This window comes from Schistocerca cancellata, chromosome 2 (assembly GCF_023864275.1).
Source record: "Schistocerca cancellata isolate TAMUIC-IGC-003103 chromosome 2, iqSchCanc2.1, whole genome shotgun sequence".
Classification (NCBI taxonomy): Eukaryota; Metazoa; Arthropoda; class Insecta; order Orthoptera; family Acrididae; genus Schistocerca; species Schistocerca cancellata.
Genome location: NC_064627.1, coordinates 246488648 through 246513279, shown reverse-complemented (window position 1 = coordinate 246513279; position 24632 = coordinate 246488648). Strand labels below are relative to the sequence as shown.

The window sequence follows — 24632 nt, the reverse complement described above, 5'->3', positions numbered from 1 at the left end:
GCATCAGAATTAAGAATTTTTTAAGCTGTTAATGATGTTCACCTATGTCTTCTATCAGAGATGAACAGTTTTCTTTTGGAATGTTATTCTTAGCATTGCAAATATGTGGAAAAATACAGCTCACAGTAACACTTATAGTTTGCTTTGATATTTGTTCACAATGCAAGTCATGTGTCATCGAGAAAAGAAGTGCACAGGGTTGTAACTGACAGAATGTTGATACAGTACTAAGGCTGCAAGTGCATAACAGCGTATGTCGATCATTGATATACAAGGGACTGGTGGAAAAAAAGTAAGTAAATTGTTTATTATTTCAAAAGTAATCACCATAATTGTTAAAACATTTACCACAATGTGGAACAAGATGGTCAGTGCCTTAATGGAAAAACTGTTTGAAGTTGCCTACCAAACCACGATTGTGCCCAGGTGTGCAGCTCTTCATATTAAGCAAATTGTTGGGTATCAATGTCTTTCTTCAGGACTCCAAAAATATGGAAATAACATGGGGAGAGGTTGGGACTGTGTCTAGGATCAACACTTCTGCAACATAGTCGAAACAACCTTGGCAACATATGAGCCCACCTGTGATTTCCATGTTTTTGGATCCATGAAGAAAGATATTCATGACAGTTGATTTGCTTCAGATGAAGAGGTACAATCCTGGTTCTGTAGACAACTACAAAAATTTTTCCATGAGGGAACTGACTGACTTGTCTCACAGTGGGATAAATATAATAACTGTTATGGCAATTACTTACGAAATAGCAAACAGTTTACTTACTTTTTCCATCTGTCCCTATTTATTAGACTGTCCCTTATATATTCCAGTTGTTGATTGTCTGTATTTGAGGCTTTAAATGACATATCTATAAACTATAACCTATATACTTGAATAAGAAAAAGAGAAATTGTCATCCACATGGTTATTGCCACCAAAGCCTGACTCACTTTTAATCAGCATATGGCCCTCTATTGCACTGCATCTAATAAATGACACCTCAGTACCACTTAAATGAGTTGTTGGTGTTTTGTGGCTTATTTCTAACTCATGGAAACCAGTAATTTCAAATTTGCTTAGTGACTATATCCATGATCTAATGGAGACAATTAGTTAAAGAATCTTGGTGTAATTCCTTAATATCATCCCTGTTTTTTATTCTCTGCATGAGGTCTTACTGAAAAGTGATACTGTGAAGACATCCAGGAAGTGCACTACTTCTCCCTATCAGTTATTTATTTATTTGTCCATATAAATCTCTTCTTCAGTACATATATTGTACACAGGATATTGGACAGAAAACTTTTCTAGCTATTGGTTTTTCAAATGTCAAACATACATTATATAAATTTTTATAACAAATTGAATCTATACAGTTAATAATTACAATTTTTTTAAAATACTGTATATTTATAAATTATTTCTACAATTAAAGATACAAATTACATTTTTTCTTGCATAAGATGCTGTGAGATTGAATAGAAGTAATTTTTCAGAAGGTAGGCTGTCACAGACTTTTTAAAGCTTTGTAGTTCAGGAAGAGATTTTATATGTCTTGGTAATCTGTTGTAAACTTTTGTTCTTACATGATATACACACCTTTTTGGCACAATGTGGTGTTACAATGAGTAACATGTATGTCACTATTTGACCTGGTACTGCAATCATGGACACTTTTGTTTTGATGAAAAAGGTTTTTTTTCCTCAGTATGCTTCTTTTACATGAATGACTACTTCCAGTATACAAATGCAGGGAAGGGGTAGGATCTTCAGATCTTTAAAGAAAGGTTTCCATGGTTTTCTGCTACTCATTTGTTTCATTATTCTTATAATTGCCTTTTGTTTCCTGAAAACTGTTATGGTCTGGTGTACATTTCCCCAGAAAATGATACCATACTTCAGTATTGAATGTACATGAGCAAAGTATACAGCACTAACTGTTTCTGCACTAGTATTGTTGCAAAGAATTCTTACTACATAGTTAATTTTGAATTTTGGGATGAGATATGAGTGCTCCATTTAAGATTTTCCTGGATATGAATCCTAAGAAATTTAGTTTCATTGACAGCAATAATGTTTTGGTTATCTATACATACTATGGGTTGTGCCACATTTTTATTTCGATCAGTGTGGAAATTCATGAGTATCGTTTTTTGGCGATTAACTATTGGCCTGTTTCTGGTAAACCATTCTGACTTTCCTTTTGTAATATCTTTTGCAGATGCAGTAACATTTTCTTCTTTATTTCCTTCAATCAACAGACTGGTGTCATCTGAAAACAGTACTGGTTCAAAATCCCTAACATGTGATGGGAAATCATTAATGTTCACCAAAAAAGAAAGGGACCTAAAATGGAGCATGTGGAACACCATGACTTAGTCCACATGGTTCTGAAAGGTGTACCTGGAGTTCATTTCATCCCAAGTACTGAATTTCAGTTACCTGAGAGCGATAATCCAAATATGATTTAATCCACTGGCACACCTCTTACACCATACCATTCAAGCTTCCTCAGGAGTACAGAATGATCAATCACATCAAAAGCTTTTGTTAGGTCCAAGAATAAACCTGAGATATTTCTGTGGTTGTCCACTGCATTCAAGACATGTTTTATCAGATTGAAAGTGGTTGTTTCAATTGATCGCTGTGGTCTGAAGCCATGTTGACACTCAGAAATAATATTATTCTTTTCGAAGAAAGTAGTTAGTTTTGAAAGGAACACTTTTTCAATAATTTTCAGAAAACATGACAATAGAGACACAGGCCTGTAGTTACTCACATATTGATGAGATCACCTTTTTTTATATAAGGGTATTATGTTCACCATTTTCAGTTGCTGAGGGAAGACACCACATTCTGCTTTATGAAGCAGAGGCATTTATATTATTCAAATAACTCTTAAGGTTTTCTTTGTTGGTTCAGTACAAACTATTACAGTCCACTCAACAAGAAAATATTCTTTGTGACACTGGACATCAAATTAGCCTTTTCCTTATGGCAGTAAGGAATGTCTGCTGCTCAGCCATGGAAGTATACCATGATAAACAAGATTATTATAAGGACTGACAGCAGGTAATATGGCTCTTTTGTATTATCCTTGATCAGAACTAACATTTGGTATCTCTGTGTCTATGTTATTAATGATCACTAGAATTGTAATAATTTCATATCCTGGACATGCAAAATAAATAATTAAGATTAACTAGCATTTGTTCAGTTAGACTAAGTTGTGAACCTCATTTGTGAAAACATATTTTATCATACAGCTTACGTGTATAATGGCGTCCATAGCTTTATATCTTTTTTTGAGATACAACAACTGGTTATTCACTGTATTCTTAAAATCATTATTTGTTGAATTTTTATCTGAAGCTAAAGCCACAGAATGTGATTAATTAAAATAACGATAACAAGGACGATGAAATGGTGGAACAGGTGACAATTGTGTGTGTGTGGTGCATTTAGTTTCCGTTCTTTATATTCTGATTCCAGTTTCACATTAATTACAAATTTTACAATTGTCAAAGGGCACAATTGTCACTAGCACATATAAAGAAATTTTGTGAATTAACGTTAATGATAAATATGATCTTAAACATCGATTAAAATTACATTACATAAAGTGGACACATTACTTTTTTAATAGGAAATACAGGATGCAGAGACTTGGTTAAAACACAGTTCAGATCTATCTGACTGGTCATTTGTCTACGTATCTTATTTTCACAAACCTGTTTTGCTCAAAAATGCGTGACTGTACTCTGTGGCCCTTAAGATTCTCAGCATCTCATACATTTGTGACTGCATTACAGTAAAGCTCTATGTGATAGTTTTGACATGACTTACCCATTACTTGTACCATTAATTTGCTTCTTGAAGTGAGTCCATCAGGATTGGATGCTACACATAAGTATCCATCTTCATCTTCCTTCTTTGCATCTCGAATTACTAGAGTACCATTTGGGAAAACCAGTTGTCTATGGTTCTGTGGCAGAAATTTACCTAAATAAAAAGGAGATCAAAAGGCTAAAAGAAATTCATAGGAACAGATGTAAAATACACCACAAAATTTCTCAAAAGCACAATGTTAATTTTATGTTCTGTTCATGAATTACTCAGTCCAAGGTAAACTTCCAAACACATTCGTAGTAGATACTGGTCAATGAAAAGAAAACCGTTGGAAATATTGCATTAACTGTATAAATACCTACTCTCTGATTAATGGGAACAATTTTTGCTCACTAGATATTGCTGTTGAAATTTATACATTAGCAACCACCAATTTACTATAAAATGTGTTATATACAATATTCATAAGCTTCCTAAAATTGTCAAAAATGCAGGGGAAGACTGAATAGTATCAGACACACAAGTTTTTCCTGAAGGTTGTATAGGAATATCCCTTCCACTAAACAGTGCCGATACATTACTAAATAGAATTAAAAAAACTAGATGTACTAAGAATAGATGCTCATTGAATTTATAAAATTTTTTGCACCCTTTGCAATTCGGTCATTTAAATTTTTGAAGGCTTGAAACTGAACATCATTAACAAATAAGTTTTTTTGGAAAAGAGTTTTAATTGGAACATAAATGATTATAAACACATACTTGTGTGTCAACTCATGTAGTTTCCAGAGCTGTAGCAAGGTGATTCTGCACCAATGGTAGAACAGCCAAAGCTCCCCAACCCACCCCCATCACCCCCAGGAATGTGTAAAACTCGCCTATGCTGCATGGTTCTGAAGAAGAAGACTGGCCACTCCCACCTATGTCCACATAAAGGTGCATAGTCAGAGGAACGACTGGTGAACACCTCCATATTGACGTTGGCCAGTGATTTTATCACAACCACCTCCATCCAAGAGGTGACAGAAGACATTGTAGTGTGTTCAAAAGCACGGCAGGACAAAAATGCAAGAAGAGCAGCTAGATGGCCCCTCTCAGGAGAAAATGCACCACTCGGCAAACGAAGACTGGTTGATATAGTGGTAATGCTGTAACAAAGTCTCACACCTTGCCAAGATGCTCCCGCAGACGTCTGAGGCCATGATGAGGGCTGCTCAAGCAGTTGTTCTGGCTGTCTCACAGCTGGCACCATAAATGTGCTTTTGATGTGGTCCACACCCGGAGTAGAGAACATAGTACAGCACAATGACCTAGATGTGCTATCAACTTGGCTGCCAGCAACAAGAAGTGAGAAAATGCAGACAATCATGATAGAGAAGTACATTTTCTACATTGCAGATTCTTGGAGGCAAAACACCGTGGTTGAGCAGAACCACTGAATGAGGCATCTCATGAAGAAGTCCCAACATGTTTGTATCATACACAATTTGGTATTTTCCTTCTCAGTTGCATGATTAAAAGCTTTGACCATGTTTATCAATTTTCAATTACTTTCATGTGAAATTTTCTAAAAGTTACCTAATTACAGGAGAATTTCTTCTTATGAAGTTAAACAGCATCTGATGTATAACATGTCAATATGAAATTAGATGATGTTTTTAATATTTCTGCCTCCCCCCCCCAACCCCTCCCTCCCTCCTCCACTCATTCTGAGTTTTTCCAGTGGGAAGCTGCATTACTTGTGAATTATAGAGTTATGATGATGGCATTATTAAAATTAAAAAAAAAAAAAAAATTAACAGACATTGAAAAGTTGCTGTCTAAGCCAATTCTAAACTTTTTTGTCACATAACATTGCTTTGTAACCTTGGTTGTATGTTGCACAGATAGTTTTCCTGTGTGTTGTACTTGCATTGTTGTTCCTTGGAATGAGAATCCGCATGGTGCGACAATAGCCTAAAAGTGCTGTCAGTTTTATTTCATGCAATAACCATTATCTTCACCTCATCCATTCCATATTCAAAAATAATACCTGTGATTATGAATGTGTGGGTTTATGCATTCACATCTGCTGGCGAGGGAAATAAAGACTTTCTTGTGCTCTCTGATACTGTAGTGTCTACCTTAACCTTCTTCATAGAGCCCTCATACATTTGCTTCTGTGAGAGTCAGAGCAGTTGCTCCTTTTCCCCTTCAAACTACTGGCTGTGAGACCCTTCCCCACTTCCATAAAAACCTTGTGTTCACAGTTACCAATGCTGGCTGGCTTGTTTGAATGGAATTCTGGGTTCTACTGCCAGGCCAATAAGTATGAATGTTCTTTGGCAAATGTTTTAGTGCGATGGCAGAGACTTGTCTTTTGTTAGTACATTGCTTCATCAGTTTCACAAAATGTTCGGAAGTGTTTCATATTTTGAACTGCGGAGTTTTTCTATTAATTTTTGTGAGTGACTTTTAAACTTGAGTTCTTCCTTTGTTTATATCAATACTGACCATGTGTCACCAGCACTAGTGTTTTTTTAACTGAGAATATTTCCTCATTTGTTTAAAAGTAGTGTTTTCTGCAGTCTGCGAAATTCCTTGATGCTGATATAAATTAATTTTTTTGCAAACATAATCAGACTTTCAGCTTTCAACTCATAGTCTTGATGTGTATTTATCTGAATTTGGAGGCAGAATTTGAAGTTGTTTCTACACACGAACCTTTGTGTAACTGCCATGTGTAAACGAAATAATGATGTGAGCATACACTTTACGAGTACTACTGATTGAAATACATGATTGTATGCCGAATGAGTTCCAATGAGCATAAAATTTGTCAAATATAATGGTAGTTATGAAATTTGTTAATTTTAGGGTGAAGGCTCTGACATTGACTTCAGTCACTCTGTAGTTAAGTTTGTTCCAAATGTGGGGTTGAATGGTAGTGAAGAAGCAGCTGTCTCTGTCAGTAACTATATTGTGTGTAATTATTTTAATGGTGGTGAAGGATTATTCTCCTCTTTGTATGATCTACCAGTTTTTACATCCTTGCCTCTGAAGTCATTCATGATGGTTTTCTCCAGTAATTTTATTTAAACATTGTTGTCATGCATGTAAGTGACTATATAATTTTACCATTGGTTTCATGTCAGTTCATGTGTTTTATGTGTGTTGTTGATCATTACAATAAACCACCAGTTTAGTGAGAGCTGCTTTACAAATAATGACCCTTGACATATGTTCCCACGTCTTATAGTTGTTCCCCTGAAAGATAAAGAATTAAAGTCCTTTTACACTTAGAATAACTTTTAATCAAATTTAATGTGTGATGGATGTTTATATGATGTGCACTGTCCCCAAGTAGTCAATCCATTCCATAGGGACTTAACCTTTGCACAATAAAATATCTGGTTCCTGATAAAATTTGGAAATTGTCCCAAATGATCAATGTTGTATGCATGGTGGATAAGAGTGAGACAAATTTTTTTTATATTACTTGCTGCCTTCTTTCATTACTCCAGGGCAAGTACCAAAGTCCACTATTTCATGGCAGTTAGTGAAACTATTCAAGCATAATAATGGGCAGTCTTCAGGGACTAAATACCCCTTTGGAATGAGGTCAGAGTTAAACAAAAGTAATGCCCTTAGACTGCAGATATTAAACCAAATCCTAGATTTTTAGAATCTAAACAAAAGTATTAGTAGCCAGAATGATTTTCACTCTGGAGTGGAGTGTGACCTGATATGAAACTTCCTGGCAGATTAAAGCTGTGTGCCCGGACAGGGAATCAAACCCAAACTTGCCTATCCATGGCAAGTGCTTTACCAACTGAACTACCTGAGGATAACTCACAATGTGTCCCCAAATATTTACTTCTGCGTTTCTCATTTCCTGTCTTCCAAACTTCGCAGAAGATAGGACATTACAAAGAAAATCTGAGCCTGGTCGATTTTTTCCACAATGAATTTTCACTCTGTAGCACTGTGTGCACTGATATAAAACTTCTTGGCAGACTAGAAGTTTGTGCTGGGCCAAGACTTGAACCCAGGCCCTTTTTAAAAGTAGTTGTATGCTTACAAAATTTCAGATTTTCATTCTTCCCATTCAGTTTAATAGCTAGAACATCTTTGTTGAAGGCAGAACAATACAACTGGTCTAGTTTTTTCAGCTTTCACCAAACACTTTCAAATGCTTATGTTAAATGTAAATAATTATTTCTTCTTTTAATATTTAGCATTGATATAAGATTCAGGAATTTATTTCTGTTACAGATAATTGTCTATGTAGTTCTTTTTTTCAAAAGCAAAAATAATCCACAGTGACGATCATTAGAGTTGGACTGATTTTCAAAGCCATTACCAAGCTCTTCAGGAAAGAAGAAGAAGTTATATTACTGGTACCTGTGTAAAATGAAGATTTATTGCAATGTATTAGATACTGGTTCCAGTTGGTATGCAGTGATCTCTCGTCTCATTTGTCTCAAAACTGATAGAGAGTTAATCTATAGAAATATCGGCGGTCCTCGAAGACGTTAATCGGCTACATTCCGTTCGCCGGGAGAAGCAAAAGTCTCAGAGCAACAGTACTAGATGGAGAGGCTAGAAAATTCGACAGCCCCCTTTTCTACTTGCTGCCTCCGCCATCGCGTCACGTTCCAGTCATCAGTTGGCCAAAATCAGGCAGCCTTTGGTCACATAGCATGTTTGCTTCAACACCCGCTCGTCATCCTTTCAGATCGCAAAAACTTCACTGTTTGAACGTTACCTGCATAGATCTGTCTGTATGTGGCAGGTGAGTGAACCAAGCGCACTGTGATGTGTATACCATGTTTGTGATCCACGTTTCTTCGGTAGACGTTCAGTTCGGTAGCAGTCATTTATTTACGAAGCTACTTGGACAAAATGACAATATCACAACAGCGGTGTGAGTTTGCCGTGGTGTGCTGCGTGCAGTGTTCCCTATACGGTGGGGTGGGGGTGGGGGTGGGGGTGGGGGGGGAATCGCTAAATATGGGGTGCCTGACAAGCACAACAGCGACTACAATTCACGTTTGGGGCTGGCGCATTTTTTGGGGTCTTCTTGGATGTTTTATGGAAAATTTGAAGATGTTTTGTTACTAAAACTCGCAAATTATACTCTTTATTCGGTACTACTGTAATACTTCTGCAGTAATGTAAAGAGGCATACGGAGAAAATATCTACACCAAATACCTCTCCTGCGATTGTGGGTTCTTAAGTGCGGGAGTGTAAGAGGTGAGTAAACCTGACGCTATCAATCATCTTACATTCGAACAATAAATAGTAAGAGCTTTGCAGAGTAAATGAACATGATTCATTCCTGTATCGCACCACTTGTAAGGCAAGAGCAACTTGCGCTGTGATCTCGTTCGCTCTAATCTAAAGAACAAAACAAATAAGTTACAACAACGAATCTTGCAGAGTGCGGTGTACTGATACGCAGTTTGCTTGCACTGTTGAGTTACGTTCAATTCAGCGTTTGATTCCACCCACGTGTGTGTGTGTGTGTGTGTGTGCAAAATGTGCACTTCGCTGGTGTTTCGCGATGGAATCTCATCCTAAATACGAAAAACATTACATACAGGTTTCGCAGTCCTATCCTCAATTTAAAGGGTGGTTACACACTCTTGAAAATGACACTACAAGAACGTACTGTACTTACTGCAACTGCGAAATTGATGCACATTTAACAGACATTATGTTAAAACATAGCAAATTTTCGGATCGTTTTGAATGTTTTCGAAGTTTCCGTTTAAAACCGACACTGAAAAGAAATGCCAATAAATTATCGGAAGCAGGAATCTGCATGTTCACTCCTGAACACAGTTCATTTATTTCGTGTGATCACTTTTCAGAATTGTGTAAAAAAACTATTTTCAGATACAAATGTGCGAGAGAACTCCAGTTACACAGAACTAAGTGCAGAGAAATTGTCGTAAACGAGTTAGCTTCACACTTTTCGGAAACGTTGCGTCAAGCTATTGGTGGTAATGGATTCAGCTTAACTTTAGACGAATCAACAAATGTATCCGTTACGAAATTACTTGGCATTTGTATACGCTATTTCAGCGTCTTAATGCAAGAAATAGCGTGGCGTCCTTGGATTTGGTGGGATTAGAATCTAGCACAGCTGAAGCCATTGTTAATTCAATAAAAGCTTTGTTGCCGTGTCATAAACTTAACCCAGAAAATATGATTGGGTTCGGGGTTGACAGTGCTTCCGTAAACGAAGGAATAAACAATGTTTTATGGCTGAAATGAGATTTAAACTTAAAACCTAATTATGTGTTTGTCGTTCACTCTCATGCAGCAGAAGAGACATTACCGAGAAATATCTACTTTTTGGTTCGAGAAACCTACAGCTCGTTTTCGCATTCTTCTAAGCGCCAAACAGGGTACAGGGATATTTATAAAACATTAAATCACGGGGAGAAACCTTTGAAAATTCCAGCTGTGTATGAGACGCCATGGCTTTCTATTGAGCCGGTTGTTGCAAGAATGTTATCACAGTGGGAAGAAATGAAACTTCACTTTCAGACTGTCAGATCTAAACAAAACAGCTACAAAGCGGAAATGGTGTACATGTATTGCGGCCCTGTGAATAAGTCATGTTTCTGTTATTTAAAACCAATAGTACAGGAAGTGCAAAAGACAACCAAGGCTTTTGAAAATGCGAATTTTGACCCTACAAAATTACTTCTGTCTTTGACAAATCTCATACAGTCAGTGAGTTGGGGCATTGCAATACTTACAGCGAAAGTAGATATCCTGACAAGTGATCCTAAACTATATATGGGGTATGAATTTGAGAAATCATTTCAGAAATTGGACTCAGTTGTGAAACGGAAAATCTTCGTAAATGGTGCATAGATTTCACAATAAAACTCACTAAAGAACTAAGAAATAGGCTTTCTAATAACATTCACATCTTGAAAAAATTTTCATATTCTCTGGTAGAATTTTGCACAGAGCACAACATAATCATAGCTGACACTTGGTTTAAGAATCATGAAAGAAGGTTGTACACATGGAAGAACCCTGAAGATACTAAAAGGTATCAGATAGATTATATAATGGTAAGACAGAGATTTAGGAACCAGGTCTAAAATTGTAAGACATTTCCAGGGGCAGATGTGGACTCTGACCACAATTTATTGGTTATGACCTGTAGATTAAAACTGAAGAAACTGCAAAAAGGTGGGAATTTAAGGAGATGGGACCTGGATAAACTGAAAGAACCAGAGGTTGTACAGAGTTTCAGGGAGAGCATAAGGGAACAACTGACAGGAATGGGGGAAAGAAATACAGAAGAAGTAGATTGGGTAGCTTTGAGGGATGAAGTAGTGAAGGCAGCAGAGGATCAAGTAGGTAAAAAGACGAGGGGTATTAGAAATCCTTGGGTAACAGAAGAAATTTTGAATTTAATTGATGAAAGGAGAAAATATAAAAATGCAGTAAATGAAGCAGGCAAAAAGGAATACAAACGTCTCAAAAATGAGATCGACAGGAAGTGCAAAATGGCTAAGCAGGGATGGCTAGAGGACAAATGTAAGGATGTAGAGGCTTATCTCACTAGGGGTAAGATAGATACTGCCTACAGGAAAATTAAAGAGACCTTTGGAGATAAGAGAACCACTTGTATGAACATCAAGAGCTCAGATGGAAACCCAGTTCTAAGCAAAGAAGGGTAAGCAGAAAGGTGGAAGGAGTATATAGAGGGTCTATACAAGGGCGATGTACTTGAGGACAATATTATGGAAATGGAAGAGGATGTAGATGAAGATGAAATGCTAGATATGATACTCCGTAAACAGTTTGACAGAGCACTGAAAGACCTGAGTCGGAACAAGGCCCCCGGAGTAGACAACATTCCATTGGAACTACTGACGGCCTTGGGAGAGCCAGTCCTGTCAAAACTCTACCATCTGGTGAGCAAGATGTATGAAACAGGCGAAATGCCCTCAGACTTCAAGAAGAATGTAATAATTCCAATCCCAAAGAAAGCAGGTGTTGACAGATGTGAAAATTACCGAACAATCAGTTTAATAAGCCACAGCTGCAAAATACTAACACGAATTCTTTACAGACGAATGGAAAAACTAGTGGAAGCCGACCTCGGGGAAGATCAGTTTGGATTCCGTAGAAACACTGGAACACGTGAGGCAATACTGACCTTACGACTTATCTTAGAAGAAAGATTAAAAGAAAGGCAAACCTACGTTTCTAGCATTTGTAGACTTAGAGAAAGCTTTTGACAATGATGACTGGAATACTCTCTTTCAAATTCTAAAGGTGGCAGGGGTAAACTACAGGGAGCGAAAGGCTATTTACAATTTGTACAGAAACCAGACGACAGTTATAAGAGTCGAGGGACATGAAAGGGAAGCAGTGGTTGTAGCCTCTCCCCGATGTTATTCAATCAGTATATTGAGCAAGCAGTAAAGGAAACAAAAGAAAAATTCGGAGTAGGTATTAAAATCCTTGGATAAGAAATAAAAACTTTGAGGTTCGCCGATGACATTCTAATTCTGTCAGAGACAGCAAAGGACTTGGAACAGCAGTTGAATGGAATGGACAGTGTCTTGAAAGTAGGATATAAGATGAACATCAAGAAAAGTAAAACAAGGATAATGGAATGTAGTCGAATTAAGTCGGGTGATGCTGAGGGAATTAGATTAGGAAATGAGACACTTAAAGTAGTAAAGGAGTTTTGCTATTTGGGAGCAAAATAACTGATGATGGTCGAAGTAGAGAGGATACAAAATGTAGACTGGCAATGGCAAGGAAAGCGTTTCTGAAGAAGAGAAATTTGTTAACATCGAGTATAGATTTAAGTGTCAGGAAGTCATTTCTGAAAGTATTTGTATGGAGTGTAGCCATGTATGGAAGTGAAACATGGACGATAAATAGTTTGGACAAGAAGAGAATAGAAGCTTTCGAAATGTGGTGCTACAGAAGAATGCTGAAGATTAGAAGGGTAGATCACATAACTAATGAGGAAGTATTGAATAGGATTGGGGAGAAGTTTGTGGCACAACTTGACCAGAAGAAGGGATCGGTTGGTAGGACATGTTCTGAGGAATCAAAGGATCACCAATTTAGTATTGGAGGGCAGCGTGGAGGGTAAAAATCGTTGAGATGAATACACTAAGCAGATTCAGAAGGATGTAGGTTGCAGTAGGTACTGTGAGATGAAGAAGCTTGCACAGGATAGATTAGCATGGAGAGCTGCATCAAACCAGTCTCAGGACTGAAGACCACAACAACAACAACTCTGTAAACGAGGTTCTCAAGTCTCTTAAGGAACCGCTTACTGAATTAGCTGAAATATTTGGTTGTACTAAGTTCGGCGTAACTGAATCAACCATTAGTCAGTGGCGGAATCTGAGTTTCATAAAATGGCGCAACACTATTAATACAGTGGACTTTTGGACTGGAATAGGTGCTTATAAAGATACGAATTCCCTTCAAGAGTTATGGTGTCTCGGAATTATTAGGTCTCACAATTAAAGTCTCTCCCATTCAAATGCAGAAGGGCAGAGGACTATTAGCCAAATGAGCATTGTGAAATCAAAATTGCGCAAATTGGATGAATATCGAATCTCTGAACTCGTATCTTACATTAAGAAGTGGGCTAAAGCGCATAGGAAAGTGTTGTCATTCAGATGAACCACTTCGTGTTGAAACTGATAGCTACAATGTCAAGTTACATCGGACAGATTGTTCCTGACAATGAAGCAGTTGGACCTAGTGAGTATGATGATTTAATGTGAATCTAAGTTTAAAAAAAATACTTTACTTTAGGTATTATTATTACTATCATTATCAATTTAGATTAAATATAATAATAAATTTTAAGCGAAATTTGATATTTTATTTATTTCTATATTTTATTTAAAGTTGGAGTATTTTGATTAAAAACGGCGACTTTTTAAATGACTTGGAAATTTTCAGTATCACCGAATTGGCAACACTGGCCATGCTATGGCTTTTTTCACAGGCGGAAGACAGAAACACCAGAGGCAGGGAACTTATATACGTCTTCCTGTTAATTCTCAAATAGTCTTTCTTTTTTGTCAGACAGTTTTTGCGTCCTCTGTGTCTACGATCTTGGTGGGGACCAATCTCGCCATGCCCTCGGTTCGGCCCTGCCAGTCTGTCAGAAAATCTGTCAACTTGTTCCTTGCTGAAACCTATTGCTCGCTGCAAACTGACGGATTCGGCTGTTCTCAGCCTTAAGTCTTTTCTTAAAATCATAGCAAAAGTCTTCATATGATTCCATTTCTTTTATTGAACCGATGCCTTATTTTCATTTGCTCTGCATATTTATACACTAGTTTTAAGGACTCATCTTTACTCGACGGTGTAAGCTGGTTGTAAAATCTTTTAACAAGATCATACAGTACTATTTTCTGTTTATTAGTTAATGTTCTCAGAAAAAATTATTTCCTAAAACAAGTTACACCGCAACGTCTCTGTTTCCCCGTAAACTTATAAGTGTGTTACCTAATTAACTTCTTGGAAATGAATATTTGTCTCTCACTACTCTGATTATCATTTCAAGAAGTCTGACTTTTTCCGTGACTTTCTTTACATTTTTTTCGCCGGTTTATATCCCGACTTCTCTGCCGTTGTCTGTTAATGAAGAAAACGATACCAATTTAAGTTTCAGTGCTATCTGTTTTGTCCGGTGCAACCGCAAATATAACTCAAACGCAAGCGTTTGAGCAAATAGTGTGACCGTAGCGCAGAAACGCATTCTTGTTCTGAGCGTTCTGCGAATCCATCTCTGTGTTCTGATAGTGTAAACGAGGAAGTAGAAATTTTATCAAAAAGGATGCTTGAGGGGATTGCGAGAAATGCTAGTTATTCCAAACGGTACAGTGAAAAAAAAAATAAAAGAAGAGATAAAAAACATTGTTGCAGATACATATCAAAGTTTCACCGCATCAGGAAAGACGGGGAAGAAAATTTCGTCTTTAGGTAAAATCAAACAGCGGAAAAAGCAGAATGAAATAACGTTAAAATTATGAAAAGCATAGATTGCTACTCACCGTGTAGTGGAGGTGTTGAGTCGCAGAGAGATACAACAAAACTACTGCTAAACAAGTAAGCTTTTGACCAAAAGGCTGTGTGTGTATGTTGTCTAATTCAGAAGAAAGTCATTTGGTCGAAAGCTTACTTGTTTAGCGGCCTTATATTTAGATAATATTGACAAACAGTTTACCACGGACAGAAAGCTAACTTCCACGTTACATACATTCTTTATTTTATATTTTCAGTATCATAGTTAGTGAAGTTGTCCGCTCTGCAACATTTTTTATACCGTTATTGTTGTATGAGAGTTTCTTATGGCAGCATACGATCAAAATTTTGTTGTTTGTCTGATTTTCTGTTTATGCGACCATTTCTTTTTAGGTACTGTAATGAGAAACTAGTGACTTTATTCGTCTACATTTATTGAATTATTCGTCATACTGATATAATCCTTTAATGCAGTTGTTCCAGACTCAACAGCTGCAGCTTACAACCTATACAAGATACGCGTTTTAGCCCGCATCTCTCATACCTCGCGGTGGCCATTGGCAAGGCAACATCACCACTACCCCCTTCCCCAACAGCGCCGTCCTGCGCAGATACGGTCCGAGCTAATTTGTGCTCACTCTACCGCCCTGGAACATTCCCATTGTCATTACTTGGGCTATACATTGTTAAGGACCTCACCAGCGAGCGACGGATCGCAGCGATATCACCTGCAACTGGTCGCTTGCCTCGCCACACACGAGCGATTTGCCAAGCAGTTACAACCAGTAGCCTATTCGAGAAGCTCTGAGATGGAATATGAGCTGTTATGTTTATCAGCAGTGGCAGCTGATCTCCGTGTCTCCACAAATTTAAGCAAAAAGTAAATTTTAAAAAGAAACGGGAATTGCCCGCTATTAAGGTTGTTTTGAATGCTTTTCTTGTGAACTGTGGGATATTTTACAGAATACGCTACACTTTTCACTGACGCCACGTTGGCTGTGAATATCTTTCTAAAAAAATAGTGTGTTAGTGCAATTCCTTTCTCATTGATTAACTGCAAGTATTTACACAGTTTCTATTGCAATCTGGATGCGTCTATAGAAATGTTGACAACAGCAGGGAGAAACGCCATTGTTTTAATGATGTCCACTCCATATCCTGTATCACGTCCGTGACACTCTCTCTCCTATTTCTCGATAGTACAAAATGTCCATTTCAAATCCTGTATCATGTCCGTCACTCTCCCCTATTTCTCGATAATACAAAATGTGATGCCCTTGTTTGAACTTTCTCGACGTACCCCGTTTATACTATCTGGTAAGAATCCCACAAAGCGCAGCAGTACTCTCATAACATTTTGTGTTCTTTCCAACTTAAGTTGTTCGTAATCGTAATTCCTTGTTTTTTAGTTGAATTTACGGCTTTTAGATTTGACTAATTTATCGCACAACGAAAGTTTAACGGATTCCTTTTAACATTCATGGGGATGACCTAACACTTTTCATTATTTAGGGGCAATTGCCAATTTTCGCGCCAGACAGATTTCTTTTCTAAATCGTTTTGCCATTTGTTTTGATCTTCTGATGATCTTAATAGCCGATAAACGACTGCATCATCTGCAAACAACCTAAGCCGTCTGCTCAGATTGCCTCCTAAATCGTTATAGTTGTTACGGTATATTGATAATTTTTACTTATGGACCGCCTGACAGCAACTGAATAAAACACAATTTTAGTGCCATACGCGTTTCGCTTTTATTTTCTGCAAAGCATCATCAGTGGCAGGTTGCGTGGACAATTTCTTACATACTATGCTCCTGTTGGATTTTTGGTGTTGTTCTTCTTCTTATGAATGCCAAATTGCGGTTTTCTCCCCACATTCCACAGCACTATGAACTGAACGCTTGTTTCAATGCAATCAATGTCAGACGGTCCATAAGTAAAAATTATCAATATACCGTAATATTACACGCAACTGAGGAAGACAGGACTAAAAAAGTTGAAGATGTCGTTATAGTTGTGTTCCATAAGAACGATGTTTTCTAAACCCTGTGTGCCAATAGACCGTGCTCTTTGAGGTGATTCATAGTGTTCGAACACAATATGTGTTCCAAAATCCTGCGGCAAACTGGCGTTAATGATATGGGCCTGTAATTTAGTGGATTACTCCAACTGCCTTTTTTGAATATTGGTGTGACCTGAGCTACTTTCCAGTCTTTGGGTTCGGGTCTTTCGTCGAGCGAGCGGTTGTATGTACTTGTTAAGTAAGGAGCTACTGCATCAGCGGAGTCTGAAAGGAATCTAATTGGTATACTGTCTGGACTCGAAGACTTGCTTTCATTAAGTGATTTAAGTTGCTGCGCTACTCCGAGGATATCTACTTCTAAGCTACTCGTTTTGGCAGCTGTTCTTGATTCGAATCTGGAATATTTACTTCCTTCTTTGGTGAAGGAATTTTAGAAGGCTTTGTTTAGTAACTCCGCTTTGGCAGCACAGTCATCAATAGGTTTTCCATTGCTGTCGCGCAGATTAGATTGCGTCTTGCCGCTTGCATACTTTACATACGACCAGAATCTCTTTGGATTTTCTGCCGGTTTTAGAGACAAAGTTTCATTGTGGGAAGTATGCATCTCGCATTGAAGGCCGCGCCAAATTTCGATCTTTGGTAAAAGATCGCCAGTCTTGGTGACTTTACGTTAGTTTAAATTTGACTTGCTTTTTTCGTTATTTTTGCAACAGTATTCTGACCTGTTTTGTGAACCATAGGGGATCAACCCTGTCGTTTGTTAACTGGTTTGGCATAAATCTCTCAGTTGCTGTAGATACTATTTATTTGAATTCAAGCCGCATCTGGTCTACACTTACAGGGGATAGGTGAAATAATGTGAACACCTGTGCTTTCTTGGGAATGGTTTATTCATAAGGGGCTGGACCCCCATTTGCCCGTAATACAGATGCGATTCTTCTTGGAATACTGGCACATAGTTATTGTACAGTATCCAGTGGAATGTTATGCCACTCTTCGATCAGAACCTCTCCTAACTCCTATAGCGACGAGAGGGTCGGAAATCTGCTTCGGAGTCTGCGCTCCAATACCGTCAACAAGGGTTCGATAATGTTCAAGTCCGGGGACTGTGCTGGCCAGGGAAGACGCTGCAGTTTAGTTGCATGCTCATCATACCAAGATCGTACTGTTCTGGCTGTGTGAATGGATGCATTATCGTCCTGAAATATGGCATCATTTTTGGGGAACAATATTTGAAGCATGGGGTGCAGCTGATCACCTAAAATGTTCGCATAATAGTTGGCTGTAACATGACCTTTGAGAGTAATGATGGGACCGGCAAAATACCATGATATGGCTGCCCACACCATCACATTTCCACCTCCATGCTTAATCGTTGTAATCAAGCAATCAGGATTGTAGGCCTCTTTTGGCGTTCTCCAGACGTAAATCCGGCCCGGTGTCGGAAATAACGAAAACGTTGACTCGTCGGACCATATGACGTGTTTCCACTGATAAGCCGTCCTGGATTTATGCTCCTGACACCATGTCTTACGCTTCTTTGCATTGTTTGTCGTCACTAATTGTTTTGGTATAGCAGCTCATCAATGAATATTCGATTTAAGGAGTTCTCGGCGGACAGTGTCGATAGATACAGGGTCTCGAAGATGGCTATTGAGCTCTGCAGTGACTATAGCCGCCGTAGTTTTGTGTTGTTTTGACACAATTCGTGTTAGCGTACGACGATCTCTGTCATTAAGTTTTGATTTGCGCCCACTATGACGTTTACACGATGATGTCTTTCCATGTTTTGTGTAGGCTGTCATGACTGTTGGAACAGTTGCTCTTGAAACTTTCAATAAGTTGGCTGTCTTGGTTACTGATGCTCCAGTTAATGGGGCCCCCACATTTTGCCCTCTTTGGAATTCTGTTCGGCCTTTCATAGCTCGTCGACCTCGGCCTCTGAATGCAGATACGAAGTGTGCACTAATCGTCAACAACATGGACTGATGCTAGTCTGTACTGAACACGCCAGCGCGACACGTGCCTCACCTGCGTTGTTGACCATCAAACACAACCATCCTACTACTACCACTGTTCACATTATTTTGCCTATCCCCTGTCCATTGTTATTGTGGAAGGAGTGGAGATTGTCTCTATGGAAAGCGTCAAGCCAATTTTTATCCGCTTTTTTGAATAGATATATTTTTCGTTTATTTTCGGAGGATCTGGGAGTTACGGTATTCAGCGTCGGTATGACGACCGTGTTCACTAATCCCTGTATCTGTTTTGACGCTCTTTATTAGCTCAGAGTTACTTGTTGCCACGAGGTCAAGAGTGTTTTCACAACCGTTTACTATTCGGATGAGCTCATGAACTAACTTTTCAAAATATTTTTCACATAATGCGTGTAGCACAATTTCGGATGATGTTTTACGCACATCTCCGGATTTAAAATGTAATTTTGCGAACACACTCTTCGGACAAATCGCACAACCTGGCGACGTAGACTGCGATCCATCGATACTGTGTGGGGCCCTTTACAGCCTGCAATATAAGGAATAATGTCAGATGGATCCAAGATACAATAAAACCGTAATATTACTTACTTGGCAACAAAACTCAACACTCCAAAATTAAGTTCGTGCACCAGAAAACACACTAGAAACAGATAACTTTCTGCCACAGCGAAACGCACTGTTGTTTAATACAAAATCGCTTACGTGGTCGTGTTTCTCCATAGCTTACGCAGCAGTGATCCTTCAGGCGCTGTCATTGGCGCAAGAGTTTAGACACGGCTCTTGTCGGATACAAACAGCTGTCCGATAATACCAGACATTCCCCTGCCTTTATCGACTTATATACAAACAGAAATAAGGGGAACGGGTGTCTGAACGAGGATAATACTGCCAAATTGTGTATGAAGCTCAAACGCAGATTACAACAACTGCGGAATTAGTACGAATATTGTTTCTCACAGAGGCCAGCCTTCGAAAACACACAATGATGAGATCTGATACAATGAGTGAAAGATAGTGGCAAAACAAGACGAATGGCACCTTAAAATAATGAACAGAACACATTTATCTGATAAACAAGGGAAATACCGAATGGTTTCATGACACTTCTACTCAAGTGTGACGAAGATGAATACTATAGTGTCAGTTTATCCCTATAAAAAACTGGAAAATTTGTGTAGCACAACATACACTACTGGCCATTAAAATTGTTACACCACGAAGATGACGTGCTACAGACGTGAAATTTAACCGAGAGGAAGAAGATGCTGTGATATGCAAATGATTAGCTTTACAGAGCATTCACACTACGTTGGCGCCGGTGGCGACACCTATAACGTGCTGACATGAGGAAAGTTTCCAACCGATTTCTCATACACAAACAGCAGTTGACCGGCGTTGCCTGGTGAAACGTTGGTTGAGATGCCTCGTGTAAGGAGGACAAATGCGTACCATCACGTATCCGATTGTTTCGGATTGTAGCCTACCGCGATTGTGGTTTCTCGTATCGCGACATCGCTGCTCGCGTTGGTCGAGATCCAATGCCTGTTAGCAGAATATGGAATCGATGGGTTCAGGAGGGTAATACGAAACGCCGCGGTGGATCCCAACGACCTCGTATCACTAGCAGTCGAGATGACAGGCATCTTATCCGCATGGCTACAACAGATCGTGCAGCCACGTCTCAATCACTGAATCAACAGATGGGGACTTTTGCAAGACAACAACCATCTGCACGAACAGTTCGACGACGTTTGCAGCAGCAGGGACTATCAGCTCGGAGACCATGGCTGCGGTTACCCTTGACGCTGCATCAGAGACAGGAGCGCCTGTGATGGTGTACTCAACGACGAACCTCGGTGCATGAATGGCAAAACGTCATTTTTGCGGATGAATCCAGGTTCTGTTTACAGCATCATGATGGTCGCATCCGTGTTTGGCGACACCGCGGTGAACGCACATTGGAAGCGTGTATTCGTTAACGCCATACTGGCGTATCACCGCGCGTGATGGTATGGGGTGCCATTGGTTACACGTTTCGGCCACCTCTTGTTCGTATTGACGGCACTTTGAACAGTGGACGTCACATTTCAGATGTGTTACTACCCGTTGCTCTACATTTCATTCGATTCCTGCGAAACCCTACATTTCAGCAGGAAAATGCACGACCACATGTTGCAGGTCTTGTACGGGTCTTTCTGGATACAGGAAATGTTCGACTGCTGCCCTGGCCAGCACATTCTTCAGATCTCTCACCAATTGAAAACGTCAGGGTCAATGGTGGCCGAGCAACTGGCTCGTCACAATACGCCAGTCACTACTCTTGATGAACTGTGGTATCGTGTTGAAGCTGCATGGGCAGCTGTACCTGTACACGCCATCCAAGCTCTGTTTGACTCAATGCCCAGGCGTATCAAGGCCATTATTACGGCCAGAGTTGGTTGTTCTGGGTACTGATTTCTCAGGATCTGTGCACCCAAATTGCGTGAAAATGTAATGACATGTCAGTTCTAGTATAATATATATGTCCAATGAATACCCGTTTATCATCTGCATTTCTTCTTGGTGTAGCAATTCTAATGGCCAGTAGTGTAAATATTCAAAACAGCTTAAAATGCAAACAGACATCAGTAACATGTGTACCAACAAGATAAAAAAAATATGAATATCGGATGCATGAAGCCAGCGAAATTCAATAATTCTCTTTACTTTTTGATCTCACCGCGTACGTGGCAGGTGACGTAAATAAGTAAGTACATAGTAATAATACAAAAGTGTCCCGTTTTCCTTGGCGATAGTCTAAGAGTTCATAAACGAGATAAATTTGGCTACATTTACACTTATAAGGCCTGTGATGGTGATACGTGGTGGGTACTTTTTTTTGGAGGGGGAAGGGTGATCACAGGTCACCGTCCAAAGCAGCAAGGAGGCGCTGAGCTGAGAAAGTTTGAGAAGCACTGGCGTCTTGAACTCACCATTCCTCTGCCACTGTATCTGGCTGATTGGGAATCCTGCGACGCGGCAGCTGAAGACGGCGTCGGTGCCTGCAGGGACCCTGCGGTCCTCCATGGTCTTGACGTGCGGCGGCCCGAGCACCCGGAGCGCCGCCTCGTGCGACACCGTGCCGGCGGCGTTGGCGGCCACGCAGCGGTAGACGCCGGCGTCGTCCGGCCCGACGCGCGCCACCAGCAGCTCCGACAGCTGCGCGCCCGTCGTGGCCGACTCCGCGACCCTGTGGTCGGGCGCCAGCGGCGCGCCGTCGAGGAACCAGGAGACCGCGGGCCGCGGGGAGCCGGCCGCCTCGCAGGCAGCGCGCCACGCGGCGCCCGGCCGAACTGTGGCGCCCACGAACGTCCGCAGCAGCACTGGCGCCGACGCTGCGCATCACGTGCCGCACATGATATGACCTCTAGGCGGCAAGCATGCATCAAGCAAAGGGACGAAGAAAGAGGTTACCAATTCTACCTGGAACGACGAGAAAGGTGACAGACGCTGTATTAACAGCATGAGGTAAAGTTCCGAACGGAACTCGCTATAGTTCGAGAAAGGGATTTTCTCGTTAGAAGGCTGGAGAATTCACAGGATGCTTTTGCTATGATTAGTTTCATGGAGAGATTTGCACTTAATAGGAGTGTCACAGACAGGGGTAACATCAGACCTGTTAATCAGTGATGTTAATGTCTCTTTGGTATGTTGAAGAGGGACCTGTCTGAGAAACTGGCAATCGGCTGTACATGCGAAGTTCCCTAGTTTCCGAGAAAATCCCTGTTGAAGTTTTACGTTTATTTCCTATGCCTATAAAGTTAATCACGATTATTTAACCAAGTGAGCATAGAGCAGCCGCCAAGGTTCATGACTACCACGCTGGCAGTACAGGTTCAAATCCAACGAGAGTTTTTTTTTCCAGTTTCATCGTACGGTATATCATTAAACAGTATATGTCATGTGAGACCTTAACTTTTCCCGGCGAATTGAATGTTCAACTAATTTACGGATTTGCTACCGGGTGACGTCGTCGGCCACCGCCGATATTTCTGCAGGAGCACACCCTGCCATTCTCAAGGCACAACTGCATGGAGGAGGCAATGTGCAAGGGAATTTAATACCTTGGTTCACAGGGGAGAAACAAGGAAGATACCACAACAGAACAAGTAACCGCAAAGTCAACACACAACCGAAGATAACCAACATCAGAAATATCGATAGTGACTATTAATCAACAGGTGATGTAGCCCTAATTCTGTCCCTCTGTTTTTGATGAGAGAGATCCGGATTACAAGCCGCATTTAGACAAAATCCACCATCTCTGTTTATAAGGTTGCTTGATAGTTTGATTTCAACAGCTACCTTAAAGACACTATCCCAATAGCTGGACGTGCAAGCCAGAATTTCCGTGTTGTATTCCATAGGATGGCCGGTGTCAAGACAATGTTCTACAATAGCGGATTTGCTCGGCTGTTGTAAGCATGTGTGACGCTTACGTTCAATACACCGGTCTTCCACAGTCCTGACTGTCTGATCAATATACGACATGCCACAACTGCAAAGAATACGATAGACACCAGCCTTACGCAAACCAAGATCATCTTTTACGGACGTCAACAGGGCCTTAATCTTAGAAGGTGGTCGAAAAACACATTTCACATCATATTTCCGCAAAATACGGCCAATCCTGTTGGAAATGCTTCCCACTTAAGGCAAAAACGCCGTAGACTTAGGTGCCTCTTCGTTGCTGTCGTCGCTCACCTGTTGCACAGAAGGCTGATGGCGCAACGCACGTTTGATCTGCATCTCACTATAACCATTCTGACGAAAGGTGACTTCGAGATGTGATAGCTGAGCTGCCAAACTTTCAATGTCTGGGATAACGTGGGCCCTGTGAACCAAGTTACGAAGCACTCCTTCACGCTGAGCTGGGTGGTGACAACTATCAGCTCGCAGATACAAGTTAATGTGAGTAGGCTTCCTATAAACAGAATGTCCCAACGTACCATCAGTCTTCCTTCTGACCAAAACATCAAGGAAGGGAAGGTATCCATTCTTTTCCACCTCCATAGTGAACTGAATATTCGCGTGGAATGAATTTTGGTGTTCCAAAAACCGGTTTAAATTCTCACTACCATGAGGTCAAACAACAAAAGTATCGTCTACATATCTGAAAAAACAATCAGGTTTCAAGGTCGATTACTCCAATGCATGTTCCTCAAAGTCCTCCATAGAATTAGGGCTACCTCATCTATTGATTAATAGTCAGTATCGATATTTCTGATGTTGGTTATCTTTGGTTGTGTGTTGACTTTGCGGTTACTTGTTCTGTTGTGTTATCTTCCTTGTTTCTCCCCTGTGAACCGAAGTATTAAATTCCCTTGCACATATCTTCCTCCTTGCAGTTGTGCCTTGAGAATGACAGGGTGTGCTGCTGCCGAAATATCAGCAGTGGTCGACGACGTCACCCGGCAGCAAACCCGTAAATTAATTGAGTACATGTCATGCAAAATTATTCAAAAATAGTGATTTTCGCACCAGTAACGTGTATTCCTTTTGTGGATGGTAGTTAAAATTCCAAATATTTGAACAACGTACGCTTCTTGCGTTTCCGAGGCGTGACCTCACCTCTTGTCGTCCCTTCCGGAATTACCAGGCCCCGTAAGCCGCCAGCTTGCATTTGTCGCCAGCATCAGTTGTTCGCAACGCATGGTCAGTGCAGTGTGGGTTAAAAAAGTACAGTGAAATGGAA

At 40.0% G+C, this 24632-nt stretch overlaps 1 protein-coding gene across 1 annotated transcript in view; it reads right to left on the bottom strand.

The window, feature by feature from the left end:
• LOC126152796 (Down syndrome cell adhesion molecule-like protein Dscam2) overlaps positions 1 to 5216 on the bottom strand; it is a 189620-nt gene extending 184404 nt beyond the window's left edge. Inside the window, exons 1-2 of the mRNA XM_049916029.1 lie at positions 5015 to 5216; positions 3845 to 4000 (exon numbers count right to left, since the gene is read on the bottom strand). Coding sequence (XP_049771986.1) covers positions 3845 to 4000; positions 5015 to 5216 — 358 coding nt within the window. The remainder of the gene's footprint in view (positions 1 to 3844; positions 4001 to 5014) is intronic.
• Positions 5217 to 24632: the final 19416 nt, after the last annotated feature.